We start from the raw sequence: 15,180 nt of genomic DNA on the forward strand, positions 1-15,180 counted from the left end.
GACACACACAGGCAGTGGGAATAATACAAATGTGGAATGACAAGAGAGGGGAAATGATCTTGAGAGGAGAGGAGAGGTAAACAGCAGAGAAACCAGGCTCCTTCACTCCCTCACCTTCCACACTTATTCTGTTTGGACTTCGAGTTTCCAGAAGTACAAATTCCAAATTTCTGGCTGGAAATCACGCAAGGTCCCAAAGCAGTGGAGCTGACTGACAGTCAGTTAGGTAGCACTGGAGAAATAGGTCATAGAGCTAAAAATACTTATCTATGTCTCTCTCTTTCTCTCTCTCAGTTTATCTCTATTCAGTCTTCCTTAAAAAAAAAAAAAAAAAAGGCAAAAAGTAAAACAGACAGAAAGTCTCAATAAGGGGGATGATGAAAGGAATAACTTGGAAAAAGAAATACCCTTAAAAACATCAGACCTCAGGCTCACTCCCCTACAAATGAAGAAGGAGGGGGGGAAAAAAAAAAGGAAAAGAGTGCAACAGTGTGCGTGCCTCCCTGTCTTGTGCATGCGTGCGCCTCCATACGAGCGGGTGATGCCACACAAATGAGCGAGCGAGGGAATGAAAGGGAAGAGATTGAGAGAGAAGGAATGATCTAGAAATGGATGGCAAGGCTGTGGCTTCAGCCATCACACGGGGCTGTTTGCACACAGTGCTGGGTTATTACATGGAACTCATTTAGCTGGGCTCAGTCAGGCAGGGCAGAAATAATATTATATAGGCCTCGCCACAACGGCTGCCAACGCCACAGCACGCGATTATCTACATCTCCCTCTTTTTAAACCGGCACAAAGAAGTAATATGGTGAAATATGTGTGACATCCGCTGCCATTTTGACAAATTCTGCCACCTGTGAGTTCTCAGTGATTGTCACAAAGTCAGATTCCTGCTGTTGCTTTCATTAAATTGCACTTTCCCCAAAACAAGCTTTCCATTTAAGGGTTTTTTACTTCATCAGGCTGCAAAGATTTTGTGAATATCTTTCTTATAAAACAGTATAAATGTGTCCTGTTACTACGACTAGTAGTACAAAAAAGACTTTTCTGTCAGGAGAGTGTCCAGATTTCTAAGTCCCATTCAAAAGTACAGTTGGATTTGGCTTTTCAACAGTTTGAAGAGATCTGATAGAATGCACAGCTGTAGCTTTTGCTCAACACCAAAGTAGGGATTCACAATGTAAAGAAGAGTGATGAGAGGGAGGAGGGGAGGGAAGGTTCTGATGGTCTGAGGCCAAAAAGAGGGAAAACGGAAAAAAGGGAAGCAGGACAGAGGGAGGAAATGGCTGAACAAAAGGGAGACGGTGTGGAACAAGTGATGGGTAGAGAAAGTGAGGAAGAAAGGAGGAAGGCAAAGTGTAAGACAAGGTTAGCAGGTGGGTGATGGGAGGACAGAGAGGGATATAGGAGGGGGGAGAGAGAGAGAGAGTGAGAGAGAGATGGGGATAGCACAGGAGAGGAAGAGAGATTAAATGAGTCTCTAATCCAGCAGAGAGAGAGAGAGAGAGAGAGAGAGAGAGAGAGAGAGAGAGAGAGAGAGAGAGAGAGAGAGAGAAGGGTGGTTGGAAAATGGCCAGTAGATCGGTTCTATAGCTGCTCCTCTCCACTGATATGCCTTCATGCACAAATGAACTCCGCTGTACTTTCTCGCACGTCAACTGGCCATCACGCTCCGAGTCCCTCTCACACTCAGCTTTACAACCTGCAATCGCCTCCTGCAGAATTCACATACTCACAATTAACTGCCCTTTATTGCTTATATTGAGCAAGTTTCAGGGACATTTAGGCGCACAACAGGGATTGTCTCCGGCGCTCAGCCAGCCACCCTATTAGGGCAGACTTTGAACCAAATTTCGCTGGTTGTTTGGCCCATTTTACAGGATAGGCCTCTAATTTGTAAGCCTCTAATAGCAAGTTTGTTTGTAGACGTACTAATTACCAGGGCTCGTTTAAAAGCCAAACGCAGTGTGGTAACTGGAACGTAGTTAAACCCGTACTGCGTAACGATGGCATTTATACAGTTGGTGAGATGTTAAAGGCAGCTTTGATTGCTGCGGCCTTGTGCAATAAATACATACAGCTTTATTTCCGTTCATTTGCTGGAGGAAAGCAGTGATCAGGCACCCCTGTAGTGTTGAGACTGGTTAAGAGTTTTGTAGCCCGTACTTTTTCTTCTTTTTAACCTTTTGTCTAACTTTAGGCACTTGAAAATCAATGAAATGCCGACCATTCAAATCTGAGCACTTGTTCATTAGTCACTGGTCCTGAGCTGCTTTCTGACTCTCCCCCCCCCCCCCCCCCCCCCCCCCCCCCCCCCCCCCCCCCCCCCCCCCCCACCCCCCTCCATCATATCTCCTGCCCATACCACAGTCTCTGCTCTCTCTCCATCCTGGTATATACTCCATGCAAATCAGTCAATTTAATCCACTGACATGGTGTCACAGAGGGCCTCTGGGAGCAATCTGGCCACACTCTTGCATTGCTTGAATGAGCATCCCATGGAGGATAAGGAGGAGAGGAGAGGAGAGGAAGGGGCCAAACTCAGTGGCTCTACAGTTCCCCCCATCATCCACATCACCTGTCCATTCGTCCCGTCATGATGCAACATTACCACGTGCTGGCTTTTTCGAGCATGAACAAACCTGCAAAAAAAATATTAATCTCGCACTCTATTTCATGGTTTGTACAGGACTGTGTTGAGCTCTAATGCAAAATGCATTTAACCAAAAGCCTCCCGAATACCACCACTGTCAGTCAGGGCTGTTGCCAAATTGCAATCCAGTCCCTTCTCTCTCCTGTGAAGTGCTCTTCAAAAGCAGGCACATACATGACAGTCCTGCATGGAAATGCACGAAATGTCGCCTGTTGTCTCCACCTCAGAGACTCAGAGAGGCTGACAGACACACACTATACTCCACATCTGTGCACAGGTTATAAAAACTGCACAGCATCCCTGTTTTTTTTGTTTGTTTGTTTTTTTTGCAGATAGGTCTTGTGACTTTTCTTTGTTTCAAACTGCCCAAGCTTGGTGTGTATGTGTCTGCATGCGTGCGTGTGCTCGCGCGCCCCATCACTCCTTTTAGGTTTGTATTCTAGCTATTTCGTCTGTTTGTGTGTGTGTGTGTGTGTGTGTGTGTGTGTGTGTGTGTGTGTGCGTGCGCGCCTGCGTGCTCGTGTGTATTTTTTTGGCTTGATCACTGTAAGTACCCGCTGACAGACGCACATCAGCCACCTTTTTGGCCAGGAGCCCAGGCGGGCAGCAGGCGTCTGCATTCCGCTGAAATCAACCTCAGAGAAAGAAAGAAAGAAAGAAAGAAAAAAAACCTACAATAACGACCACCCCCTTAAAATAAAATCCAGCACAAAGGGGAATCATCACAGAAGAAACTTCACGGGAAGCATTCCGCTTCAGATTCGCCTCATATAGGAATAAAAGATCAGCTGTGGTGCACGCAAAAGGCTGAATATGTTTCATTATTACAGTCGCTATTTTACGCGCAAGCGAGCGTATTTACCACAGCCTCTGTATTTCCGAGAGGTCCGGTGATAAAGGTGCCGCTGCAGCCTGAATCCCGGACAGTGCGCTTCCTCCTGCCTACCTGTTTACCCCCCTTTTCTGTTCATTTACCCCTCCAGAAGGAAATTAAAAAAAAAAAAAAAAGCGTGCGCACAGGTCCTGTAAAGCCATCTAAGCCGCCTTCCTCCCGGCGAGCCTGCCTCTCCAAGCCTGGCTTTGACCGTGATCTTGGCTGGCTGCACTGGCAAGGGACATACCGGGTCACCCAAATCTACCTCCAGCATTCCTCCATATCCCTGCACACACGCTGCTGATGGCTCACTGAAAATCATTACATGAACAGCATCGGAGCGCACAATAATCAGTCTGCCCCTCCAAAAAAAAAAAGAGAAGAAGAAGAAAACAGAGGGGGGGAAAAAAACAACAGCTTTAAATATGGAACTTTTCTTTGGGGTAGAATCGCATCCCCCTGGCATTATCCCGGTCTCTGCTGTATGCATTGCATGTATATAGACGTGATCATGCTGAGAAATATCAGGGAATTTTTTAAGGGTGCCTAAATTGCACTGACAGCATGCACAAACACAAGAAAGACGCGGACGCACGGGAAATGTGCAGTAACTTACGATTTGAGGGGGTTCTGTACCGCTGTGGCCATTTGATATAGTATGATAGAATGCAACACTGCAGAGCCCGGTATTGTACATGTAATGTAGCAGCTATTTTCAATTTCATTCATTCTCTGGGGCTGCGGCTGCAGCGCGCGGCCAATGGGAAGCGGGAGCGCTCCGTGACAGCTTTGGGGAAGTGTAGTTTTTTACGCATGTCAACATGAACATGCCGCGGAGGGGGGCACTACAAGTACCAGCGGGGTAGCGGTTTTTAAGTGGACCACGGTCCCGCCTCGGACTTGTAAGGGCAAAACCTCCCCACCACCACCCACCACCACCACCACCACCACCAACCAGAAATAATAGAGAGGGGGGGGGGCGAAAAAAAAAAAAACGTCTCCCAGTTATGTCAAGGTTGGGCTGTAAGTCTGAGGATGGCACTCTCACCAGGGCATTGTCTTGGATGATGGATATTTTCTCACACTGATGACTCCTTGCAAATGCACTTGGAAATGATGCACCATTTTTAAAAAAAAAAATACTAATTGGATTTGTAGACATCTGTCTGTGCAAATAGAAAGAAACACAACATAATGCAAATGAACAGAAACAACAATTCACTTTAAGTGCAGGAGTTGTTCTGCTGCAAAGTAGTGGTTAAGCAGATTAACTGCATCCTATGCTGCTTTAGCTCCTCTGCCAAGTTTACATAGCAATTTACAGGAATTAACAGATTCTGCTTCTTCATAATACAGCGCTAGAGGTGGTTTGACAGTTAATTTTATATTATCTGTGTTAGGTTAGCCCAGCACTGAGTATCTTTAATTATTCATTAATCAGGGGTGATGGGTTGGGAGTAGGCTTATAATTGATTCTTTCAGACGTTTGTCTCTCATGGTTGAGCCCAAAGAAAGACTGGGACCCAACTACTCCATTCTTTCTTTGCAACCTTCATCCACTTGAACCAATCCATTTTATCCCTTGTATCTTTATCCCTTTATTTCAAACTGTCTGCTGAAGAATAGAAAACAACCAAGGATTAGTTTCAATAATGTTCAGTTTTTTTTAAGCAATGTAACAATAATATTTCTTTTTCTGTCATGCCAGGATGAAGGGATGGTGGGAATAAGAAATTTGTTAAAGAATGGGGAGAGGGGATAGTTAAATGGAGCCCAGCCAGATTTGTGAGAGCAGGGATGCTGGAATTTCTTTCTCCAGTCATGTTCGCAGCAGTGGCGCCGCTCTGAAGCCATTCGGTGACATGTGATATTTATAGATCTGTGCTAACAAATATTTAATGAACATTAGGAAGCAGCTCTAACATGGCAGCAGTAGTCCAATAAAACACCCTCTGCCAGTTAAACTGAAACTTTGATTCAGTCCTTGATGCAATCCTGAATAATATGAATTCCAAACTGAAAAATCTGCATCACTTTTCGTGGAACATGGCAATGCAATTACGTTACGTAAATGACCCGAACTCTAAGAAATACTCAGTACCAGAGGCGTGAGTGCATGTGGGTCATCTCATTTAATTTAACGCTTTAATATTCTTCTTGGACGTCAGAAGTTTCCTGAAGGTTTGTGTGAATATGTTGTACCAGACTTTGACCACACGATGGTGCTAAGGCACCGACCATCAACGCAGACACTGTGTGTCTTACGTCACTACGCACGTACTGCTCGACTCCTCCCATAGCGTCCACGCGCTGTTGTTGTGATTGACGGAGTCACGATGAACTTTCGTTTCAGCAAAATGTTTTGAGTGACACAAAAAACGATGTCCGAGATCCTGATGAAGGAGATGGAGAGCATATCGATAAGTCCAGTGAAACCGGAAGAGGGTTCCGACCGCTCCCGGAGCTTCCTGCTGGTGGACGATCAAGAAAACCTGCAGGTAAAGTTAGCCTAGTTAGCATCATGCTAACAGCTGCTTAGCTAGGAAACGGAAGAAAACATTGAAGGCCTGAAAGTGTGTTTTAGGACAACACTGGTTCCATGGAGGCCTTAAAATGTGTTTCAGGATAACGCTGGCTCCGTGGAAGGTCATACGTGTGTTTAAAGAAAACACTGACTCTGCGAAGGCCTCGGAATGTGTTAGTTGTCATAATGATCGTGTAAGATATTAGACCGCTTGGTACGGAGTTGAATTGAAGAGTTTATTGATATGAATCCGATCCATGACAACATCGGAGAGGAACACACATCTCGTTTATCTCTTTAATATTATGTCCATCCTCCCGACACTTAGAGGGAACTTCAAGCCAAAGCGTTAATTAATGGAAGCAAATGGGTGTTTCTGTAGGAAAGTCCCTGGTGACTCATGCAGCACGGCTGACCTGGAGGAATCGTGTTGTTACGTTGTTGCTACATTTGTGCAAAGTACAAGCGATAATGATTATCTCTGTACTTATGAGAGACATGTTTTAATCCTCTTTAAGTGCACCAAAGAAGGTCTCAGCAGTCCCTTTTACCATATAGCCGAGTAACTTACATGCGCAGTGTTTAATAAAACAGAGCAATGTGTATTATGTTGATATAAGTTATGATACCTTCGCATGGAATTGGTTACATATCAGGAAATCAATTAGCTCAGCTTTGGAAAGAGGGCCATCTGCTAAGAGCATTTCAAATGATGTGACAGGCTCGTGATGTGAAGTTTTTATTTTGTCTGAGTGACTCATCGCTGGACCCAGTCCAGGCAGCAGTGGGTGAGGACATGGCAAAAACATAAACAGACAATTGCACACATTCATTTTCGTACCTTGGGACAATTTAGGGGCAACGATTAACCTCACATGTATATTTTTGGACTGTGGGAGGAAAACCTTAAACATGGAGAGAACATACAAACTCCACAGAGAAGTCTGGCCAGTATGAACCCATTGTGATCTCACTGTGAGGCAGCAGTGCTAACCACTGCAGGTGCTGCCTAAATGATTCATTCGTTACTGACTCATTTAGACTGTTTTGGTTTGAAGGTCTTTCTGTTTAGTTTGCATCTTCTCCTGTGTCTCCAAGTTCTTAGGTTTGATCTTATAATCCAAAACAGGTATTTGAGGTAATTAAATTGCCTTTGTGTGTGTGTTGTTCTTTGTGGAGTTTCAGTGTACACACTGTGTGCTTTAGCGGACTGCTTTGATTGTATTGTTACCTCTGCCAAGGAGGCTATGTAATCACGTCGGTTTGTTGGTTGGTTGGTTGGTTTGTTAGCAACATTACGGAAAAAGTTATGGAAGGATTGCAATGAAACTTTGTGGAAAGGTGGGTCTTGGGCTAACTTAGAAATTTTGGTGATGATCCGGATCACTGTCTGGATCCAGGAATTTTTTAAAGGATTCTTTATCATTGAGAGATAGGGCAGTCTTTGACATAGTTCGGCATAACTCAACATAAATGACAAGGGGGCTTAGCAAAAAATTACAGTGCAAGTTCTTCAATGACTCTAAGAGATGTCAGCTGCTGATCCAGATCACGGAAGTATTCCGGATACCAGGATCCAGAACAGACAAAAATAGAGGGATTCCAGAGTGTCGGTTACTATGAGGCAACACATTGAGATATGAACATACAACAAACAGCTTTCTCCCATACATTGTTTGTGTTGGGGGGAAATAAAATGTTTTTATTATATATGGTGTTCTTATTGTTGTTGGTGACTGATTTGAGCTGTGGCGGAGGTCTGCGCTCTCTGAGTGCCAAATAAGTTGGCACACTATTAAGAATGAAGCCATAAATTGTACTTAATTCTACTTTATATGAAACTACTTTACCTGCTTTCGGTTGGTCTAGCACTCATGTGTTTTATGGATTATTTTTGATTAAATTTGAAAGATTCCAAGATTTAAACAAAGAGGACCTGGGTAAAGTGGCATCCACAGGGATGAACCACATACTGTATAAATCATCGTCAAGTCTTTGCTTGTTTGGGTTACATAGCAGCTATTGTTTTTGTTGAATTGCCAAGAAGTTAAACACCTTGTGGCCTGGTGCACTGAGAACCACCTGAAACTCAACATTAATAAAGTAAAAGACATTATTATTGACCTTCCAAGGTCACGGCCTGAGCGTGTTCCCCTCTGTATCAACAGCTGCACAGTGAGGAGAGTAGAGGCCATCACATTCCTCAAAGCGCAGCTCTCAAAGGACCTGAGCAGAAAAAAAAACCCTCAGTGATCACATATCAGGCCCAAAAGAGAGTGAGAGAGTGCATGTACTGAGGGAGCTGAAACAAGCCTCTCTTCTCACCAGAGTCCTCCAGGCCTTCTACAGAGGTGTAGTGGAGAGCATACCGACATTGCAATATGGCATTCCAGGTGCAGGGCGCCAGAGAAACAGCCGTCCTGAGAGTAGTTAGGTGCGGCTGAAAGGGTCATCAGAGTTTTCCCTGCTCGCACAACTTAATGACAATAAAGTTTGATTTGTTTTCTTATTCATCCCATATGGGACTAAAGGGCCTCATGGTCTCAGTGGACGTACAATGACCAGGTCTGTTCAGGAAATGTTCCCAACATGTGCTAATCTAATTGTGATAACCTCAGAGCTCTATTCCCAGTCCACCCCTCCGAACCTCAACCAGACCCGTGGTTGGGAGCCATTGTTGCAGAACACGTGTCTGTAATGTCTCCCACATGTACTTTCCCCATTAAAATGCATTTAGAATTCAAGTGATTGTTGCGTAACATTATGAACTGGGATCAAAACCTTAATTCATCTGAGAATTCTGCAAACGATCAAACAAACGATTTACCATTTATAGATCACTGAAATAACTGAACTCCCATTGGGGAATTAAAGCAGGTGCATTAATGTTCCACTCCAAACGCAATCCCATCAAGAAATAACCGCCCCCTCTTCCTCTCCCTTTCAGGTCCGTGATGAGTCCGAGTTCGTGGAGAGACTCGGCTGCGCGGACGCCGCGGGGGTCAAGGTCCTCTCCATCTTCGGCAACACCGGCGACGGCAAGTCGCACACGCTCAATCACATCTTGTTCCAGGGCAAGAGCGTGTTCTTCACCTCCAAGTCCCCCAGCTCCTGCACGGTGGGGGTGTGGGCCGCTTATAACCCCACCCTCGGCCTGGTCGCCCTGGATACAGAGGGTCTCCTGGGAGCGGCGGCCAATCAGAACCAGAGAATGAGGCTGCTGTTGAAGGTAATTTCAAGTGGCCGCTGGTTGTTTTTTGCTGGAATAAACTAATAAGCTGTGTTCGCGCATACGGTGGAGGGGAAAAAAAAAGAAAAAAGCGCTCTGCTATTCAATTTCAGCCAATGCTTTGGGAATTTAGTACTTTGATGCAATCCAAAAATAATTACTTTTCAATCCCGGGTAAGTCATTTATAGATCCTGAGAGGCGTTATTAGCAGCTCCAGCAGAGCACACAGGTGCAGGAGGGTTTGCACATTTTGTGGATTTCTGATTTTAAGCACAGGAGGATAATCTGAACACATATTAAGCGTTTCCCTGTAGATACAGCTCGCCAATAAGATATGGGAAGTGTGTGAAGAAGAACTGGATGGGTTAATGGGTTGCACACTGGGTCAGTATTATTTTTACTGCAATTATTTTCCAGGTTGTGTGTTTGGACACAGTGAGCTTTGGCGCATTTGCTCTTTTGACCATGATGATTTATCCATGAAGGCCTTGAATCACAGTCCAGCTTCTGTGATCAAACCTTGAGTACGGACTCCTTCCTGTCCTGTCCCCAGGTGTTGGCAGTGTCTGACATAGTGGTGTACCGCACGCGGGCGGAGCGCCTCCACAACGACATGTTTCAGTTCCTGAGCAGCGCCTCGGGGGCCTACCTGAAGCACTTCACCCCGGAGCTGCGGGCGCTGTCCAGCCGCTGCGGCCTGGACGTGCCCCTCTCCTCTCTCGGGCCCGCCGTCATCGTCTTCCAGGAAACAACGCACACTCAGCTGCTGGGCCAAGGTAGCCAAACGAAACGCTGCGAAGTGCAACGTCGCATCAGTTTTGGTTATCGGTTAAATTTGGATCTTATCGCTCTCTGTTGCAGACTCGAAGGTGGCCGGCCAGGCCGACACGCTCCTCCAGAAGCGCTTCCACGACCTGAATTTGGGGACCGAGGCCTTCAGCTCGGTGCAGTACGTGGGCACGCAGACCATCACACCTCCCACTGACTACAGCCGGCTCCTGGAGGCCGTCACGCAGCAAGTGAAGAACACTCACACACGCTCCCCCCGCCAGCCCGGCATCGTGTTTCAGGCCCTGGAAGTAAGTAGTGCAGGAGAACTTTAGAGCGCTTTAGCAGAAAGACGGAAGAAAAGGGAATTTTTATTTGAATTATACTCAGGGGAAATTGTTCTTCTTTCCCTTAATGGGTTTTATGTCCACGTTTCCTCCACCCTGACCTTCCTTTTGGTTTCTCCGCAGGCTCTGAGCGAGCGATTCTGCGGGGAACTATCCGACGACAAGATGACACTGTACTCCTTCTTCCCAGATGAGTACTTCACCTGCTCGTCTGTCTGCCTCAGCTGCAAGTAAGTCGAAACCACTGCAGCTGAAGTCTGACCTGAAAAGTTCAACCTAGATTAAATGTTGGTCCCCGAAGTAAATCCAGTAATTTTTTTTTGTGATGGTGTGATCTTTTCTGTCTGAAGACAACAATTAAAGACAGAAATATGTCCACTATTTCTGAATTTCAGTATCGTGATTTTTTTTTTTTTCCTTCAAATTTTGCCATGGATTGTTCCTTGCAATATTGACTGTGAATGAGATTCTGTCTTGGTCTCTAACATCTTTCATGTTGCTGTGAACCTCCAGCATTCGTTGTAAAAAAGGGATGAACCACCTCAGAGACAGGGTCCCCCATATGGCTGACGGACTGTGCCAGTACGCTCATCAGTTCAACAATAAAGTCCTCATCTGTAAGGTGAGGCGGTTTGAACGGTGTTGTTTCGTTAAATCTAACCTCTTGTAAATGGTCTGTTTTACGTTTTGCTCTTGTTTCTTGTAGCGATGCTACGAAGGAGGCAAAGAAGTGATTGTTATTCCCAAAACCTCAGCTTCCACTGACAACCCGTGGTTCGGACTGGCCAAGTACGCCTGGTCAGGGTACGGAAGTACACACACACACACACACACACACACACACACACACACACACACACACACACACACACACACACACACACACACACACACACACACACACACACACACACACGCTACACTTTCATTTCCTCTGAACCAATTATCCCTCTAATTGCCCCTCCCACTGGCTCTCCCCTCGTCGCCCTCTCCTCTTGCCCTCTGTCCTCCCGGTCAGATACGTGTTGGAGTGTGCCAGCTGTGGCGTGATCTACCGCAGCAGGCAGTACTGGATGGGAAACCAGGACCCCGAGAGCGGCGTGGTGCGATCGGAAGTGAAGCACGTCTGGGAGGGGGTGAGTACTCCGGGTGGGGGTGGGGGGGCATAAAAGTAACAATAAGCAGGAGGATTTCTTTCAACATTTTGTTGAGATTTTGAATTTCACACGAGGAAATAATATGTTACCCGGCATTTAAGTCCGTTTCAGAAAGATCCTGTTGTGTGTCTCTGCTTTCAGTCTGACACCTTCATGGCCAACCACCAGAACGCCGCCCAGAGGGTCCTGGACGGGATGAACTACGTGATCCAGTCAGTGTCCGAGTACAGCACAGGCCCCACCAAAGCAGTGACCGCCTGGCTCACAGACCAGGTGGCCCCTCCGTACTGGAGACCCAACACAGAAATCACTGTGAGTGTGACGCCCGGACGGAAAACATTCACAGCTCCCCCGGAAACTAGTTAACTGGTTTGATTCCCTCCCCCGCCCTCTCAGAAATGTCACGAGTGTCAGAAGGTGTTCGAGGAGGCGGAGAGGAAGCACCACTGCCGGTCGTGTGGCGAGGGTTTCTGTCACCCCTGCTCCAGCCACAGGATGCCGGTGCCAGAGAGGGGGTGGGGCAGCAGTCCGGTCCGGGTGTGCAAAGCCTGCTACCGCCAGGGGGGTCCGCCGGACACCAGCAGCCAGGGTGAGACATGTGCAGCCCCGAACTGAAGCATGTGGACGTGCAGCAGATCTGCAGATACAATCAAATCAGAACTTTCACCTCACATGTTCTAAATTCAGTGAGAGTTCAACCATTTATTTGGTAAAATCTGCATCAAATTGAAGGGATTAGAATATAGGGAGGAAACGTGAACTTTATTAAGACAATCGTATAATCAGTCTCACTCTTGTTCTGATCAGTTTATGCCAGTTTTGCAAGCTCTTTGTTAATATAAATGGCTTGTCATGGTGATTTTTTTAAAGTCATTAAGTGTATTGATATTATTTGACAAGAATTTTTGGAAAGGAACTTCAATTTATGCTGGTTTTAATGATTTAAAGTTAGTTTACATTCCCTACTTTTGTCTGTCTGTGGCACTGAGAATTCAAGACTTCTAATAAACACATATTGTTGTATTTGATATTCTTGCCATGTTAACGTATGTCTGTGTGTGTGTATAACTCTGTGTTTCAGTTTCCAAAGTGGAGCCTCGTGGTCTGATCGCACGCAGGGTGACAGAAGTGGCCCAGTCTACTCTGGACATGGTGTCGACAGCCATGGACTACCCTATCTGTAAGTGCCGCTGAAATTCATTATTTTTTTTGTAAAGCGTCTCATTGACGAAAGTTTTCAAGCATCAACTGAATTAAAACTCCATCAGTCGTATACTTTATCACATGTGTGGAACAGAAAATGTAAGGATTGCTTTTGAGAGCTGGTCTCAATGCTCTGCATCTGCTTGAGCCATGTTATCATCATAAAATCGGTCATGTGACGCTAAAACTACGATTAGAAAAGCCCTTAAAGAGTCCTCTTTCCTCTTTCCTCTTTCCTCTCAGGTTTGGTGAAGGACGTGGCTCGGCCCGACTACTGGGTGCCGGACCAGGACATCACCCAGTGCCACCAGTGCTCCAAGACCTTCACTCCGGCCATGTCCAAGCACCACTGCCGGGTGTGCGGGCAGGGCGTGTGCGGCCCGTGCTCAACACACCTCAAGCGCGTGCCGTCCCGGGGCTGGGATCACCCGGTCCGAGTGTGCGACAGCTGCCACGCCAGCGGCGACGCCCTGTAACCACCAGACAGCCTTTCCCCACGTCGATCGGCGAAAACACTGTGAATCCTGAGGAGGACGCTCCGACCAGGCAGGATCGGCTCTGTGTGAAACGACAGGCTGCTCAGACACTTGAAAATAATGGCCGCTGGAATCTGATTTTCATCTCATCAATGGACTCCTCTCCGTCAGTTACTCAGAAAGCAAATCGTAGATTTACTGCGGCGCGGATTGCTTGTTTTAACTCGCTGCTTTAAACATAAGACTTTTACCTCTGTTTTGCTCTCAGTACAGCTTCACGTCCGTCTGTCCAGCCTGTCAGTTGTGAATCGCGTAGAAGGGACGCACAGGGAATGAAGGGAGCTTTCAAAGCACGAAGGACTTTGCACCATCGAACATCCCAACAACCACTGACCCTTTTCCAAAGACGTCACAGGAAGTGACCCTGTGCTGCTTGACATTCTCCAACTCCATATCAGAAATGCAACTGGACGTGCTCCCGCCTCTCTCAGGGCCGAGCGGACGCGAGCTGCAGCACCGTGTGCCTTTGTGGGGAATCTATACAGCCTTTTGTTTTCTTCCTAAAGCTCATTAGTCTCCATCATATGTGCAAACACTAATGAGACTCTCTGTGCCTGATTATAGAGCTCTGTCATTCACAGCCTTGATCCTCTGTGTCTGCTGAAATGAGTACGAACTAAAGACCTGCGATTTGAGACATTTAGACATTCCGAGTGTATGGAAGCACCTGTGTAGGATTTAATGTTAATAAATACACATGCACAACTCTGGGAGACCTGAAAGGTGCTCATATAACACAAAATACGAATACTAGTGACAATAAAGGCCATTACTGTGTGTATGTGTTGTACGGATCTTATGGGTTTTTTTTCTCTTGAATAAACTTCTATCGACAATTTTTTTTATATGTTAAATGAAGCTCGATAAATAAAATTAGAGCAGAACTAATGTGTGCAAAAGTCACTTGATAGATGTCTTTGTCCTTGATTGAATATTATCACACAGATAATTCACAAGATGAGTGAGATTTGTTTCTTTTGCTCATTAATTGTAAGTAAAAGAGTTGTGAAACTGGAAAAACTGAAGGCCGAGTGAAGAAGATGGAAAATCACTGATTAGTCAAATGCAGCACGAGTAAGATTTTGAATAGAAACATCTAAAGCAGTTAGTACAATATCCCGATGTGTTGTTTGAAAAATGGAGGCAGTCTTGCGTTCGTTCAGTGCAGTACCAATCATTGGCTGCTTTAAAAGACAAACTGATTTCTCCAGAGTTTGAGTTTATGTTGTATATGATTCTGTCTTTGGCCTGAGGGACAAAATCACTCTGCTGGATAATCTTACAAAGACAAAAAAAATGTAATTATAAGACATTGACTTTAATTTTTAATAATAAGAAAAGCTGATTTTAATTAATTCACTGGGGATTGCACTGTTTTAGGTGGAAGAGCAGATATAACATTGAAAGCAGCTTCATAGTGAAGCTGCGTCGATCTTGCATTTCACTTTATGAAGTCCAGGAGGAAAGGCAGGGCAGACACGCTCACGCCGTGCAATTTAGGATCACAAGTTAACCTCAAATACTGTGGCTTACAAAAGTATTCACACCCCTTGAACTTTTCCACATTTGGTCACATTACGACCACAAATACTGTAGGAGGGATTTTATGTGCACCAGGTGGAAGTCAAGGTCAGCCATCCCACCCAGAGCCACCAGCAACCTCCCGGGAGTTGAACCAGCACCCCATTGGAGTGACGGGGTCTGATATATTTCCAAAAAAAATAGAAATCCTAGTATAGGTGATGAGTGTGGTTTGCAGCAGCAGCAGCTCTCTTGTGCTTCCACCGAAGCATCTAACAAGTTTACAGGACTGATACACAGACTGCGACACGGAGTCAGATGCAATGAGATTTGCTTTAGTTTTCAAACAGCCTGAAATGCCCAT

At 45.7% G+C, this 15,180-nt stretch overlaps 2 protein-coding genes across 2 annotated transcripts in view; one reads left to right on the forward strand and one right to left on the reverse strand.

Moving 5' to 3' along the window:
- Positions 1 to 4,239, reverse strand: part of dpf1 (double PHD fingers 1) — a 49,677-nt gene extending 45,438 nt beyond the window's left edge. Inside the window, exon 1 of the mRNA XM_030108100.1 lies at positions 4,147 to 4,239. Coding sequence (XP_029963960.1) covers positions 4,147 to 4,178 — 32 coding nt within the window. The 5' untranslated portion in view covers positions 4,179 to 4,239. The remainder of the gene's footprint in view (positions 1 to 4,146) is intronic.
- Positions 4,240 to 5,834: 1,595 nt separating this feature from the next.
- On the forward strand, positions 5,835 to 14,204 carry LOC115401047 (zinc finger FYVE domain-containing protein 1). Its single transcript, XM_030109185.1, has 12 exons — positions 5,835 to 6,028; positions 9,002 to 9,283; positions 9,838 to 10,060; positions 10,146 to 10,363; positions 10,523 to 10,629; positions 10,913 to 11,021; positions 11,106 to 11,203; positions 11,418 to 11,535; positions 11,698 to 11,868; positions 11,953 to 12,145; positions 12,638 to 12,736; positions 13,003 to 14,204. Exons 1-12 carry the CDS (start codon positions 5,912 to 5,914, stop codon positions 13,233 to 13,235), a joined length of 1,968 nt encoding a protein of 655 aa, XP_029965045.1. The 5' UTR covers positions 5,835 to 5,911; the 3' UTR covers positions 13,236 to 14,204.
- The last annotated feature ends 976 nt before the right edge of the window (positions 14,205 to 15,180 follow it).

Source organism: Salarias fasciatus, chromosome 14 (assembly GCF_902148845.1).
Source record: "Salarias fasciatus chromosome 14, fSalaFa1.1, whole genome shotgun sequence".
Lineage (NCBI taxonomy): Eukaryota > Metazoa > Chordata > Actinopteri > Blenniiformes > Blenniidae > Salarias > Salarias fasciatus.

What these genes read in the sequence shown, in the direction of transcription:
- LOC115401047 (XM_030109185.1), top strand. Translation starts at nt 5,912, where the DNA reads ATGTCCGAGATCCTGATGAAGGAGATGGAGAGCATATCGATAAGTCCA. An exon ending in TGAAGCACGTCTGGGAGGGG is followed by an intron (nt 11,536 to 11,697) that starts GTGAGTACTCCG and finishes CTCTGCTTTCAG; the next exon opens with TCTGACACCTTCATGGCCAA. An exon ending in GCCGGACACCAGCAGCCAGG is followed by an intron (nt 12,146 to 12,637) that starts GTGAGACATGTG and finishes TCTGTGTTTCAG; the next exon opens with TTTCCAAAGTGGAGCCTCGT.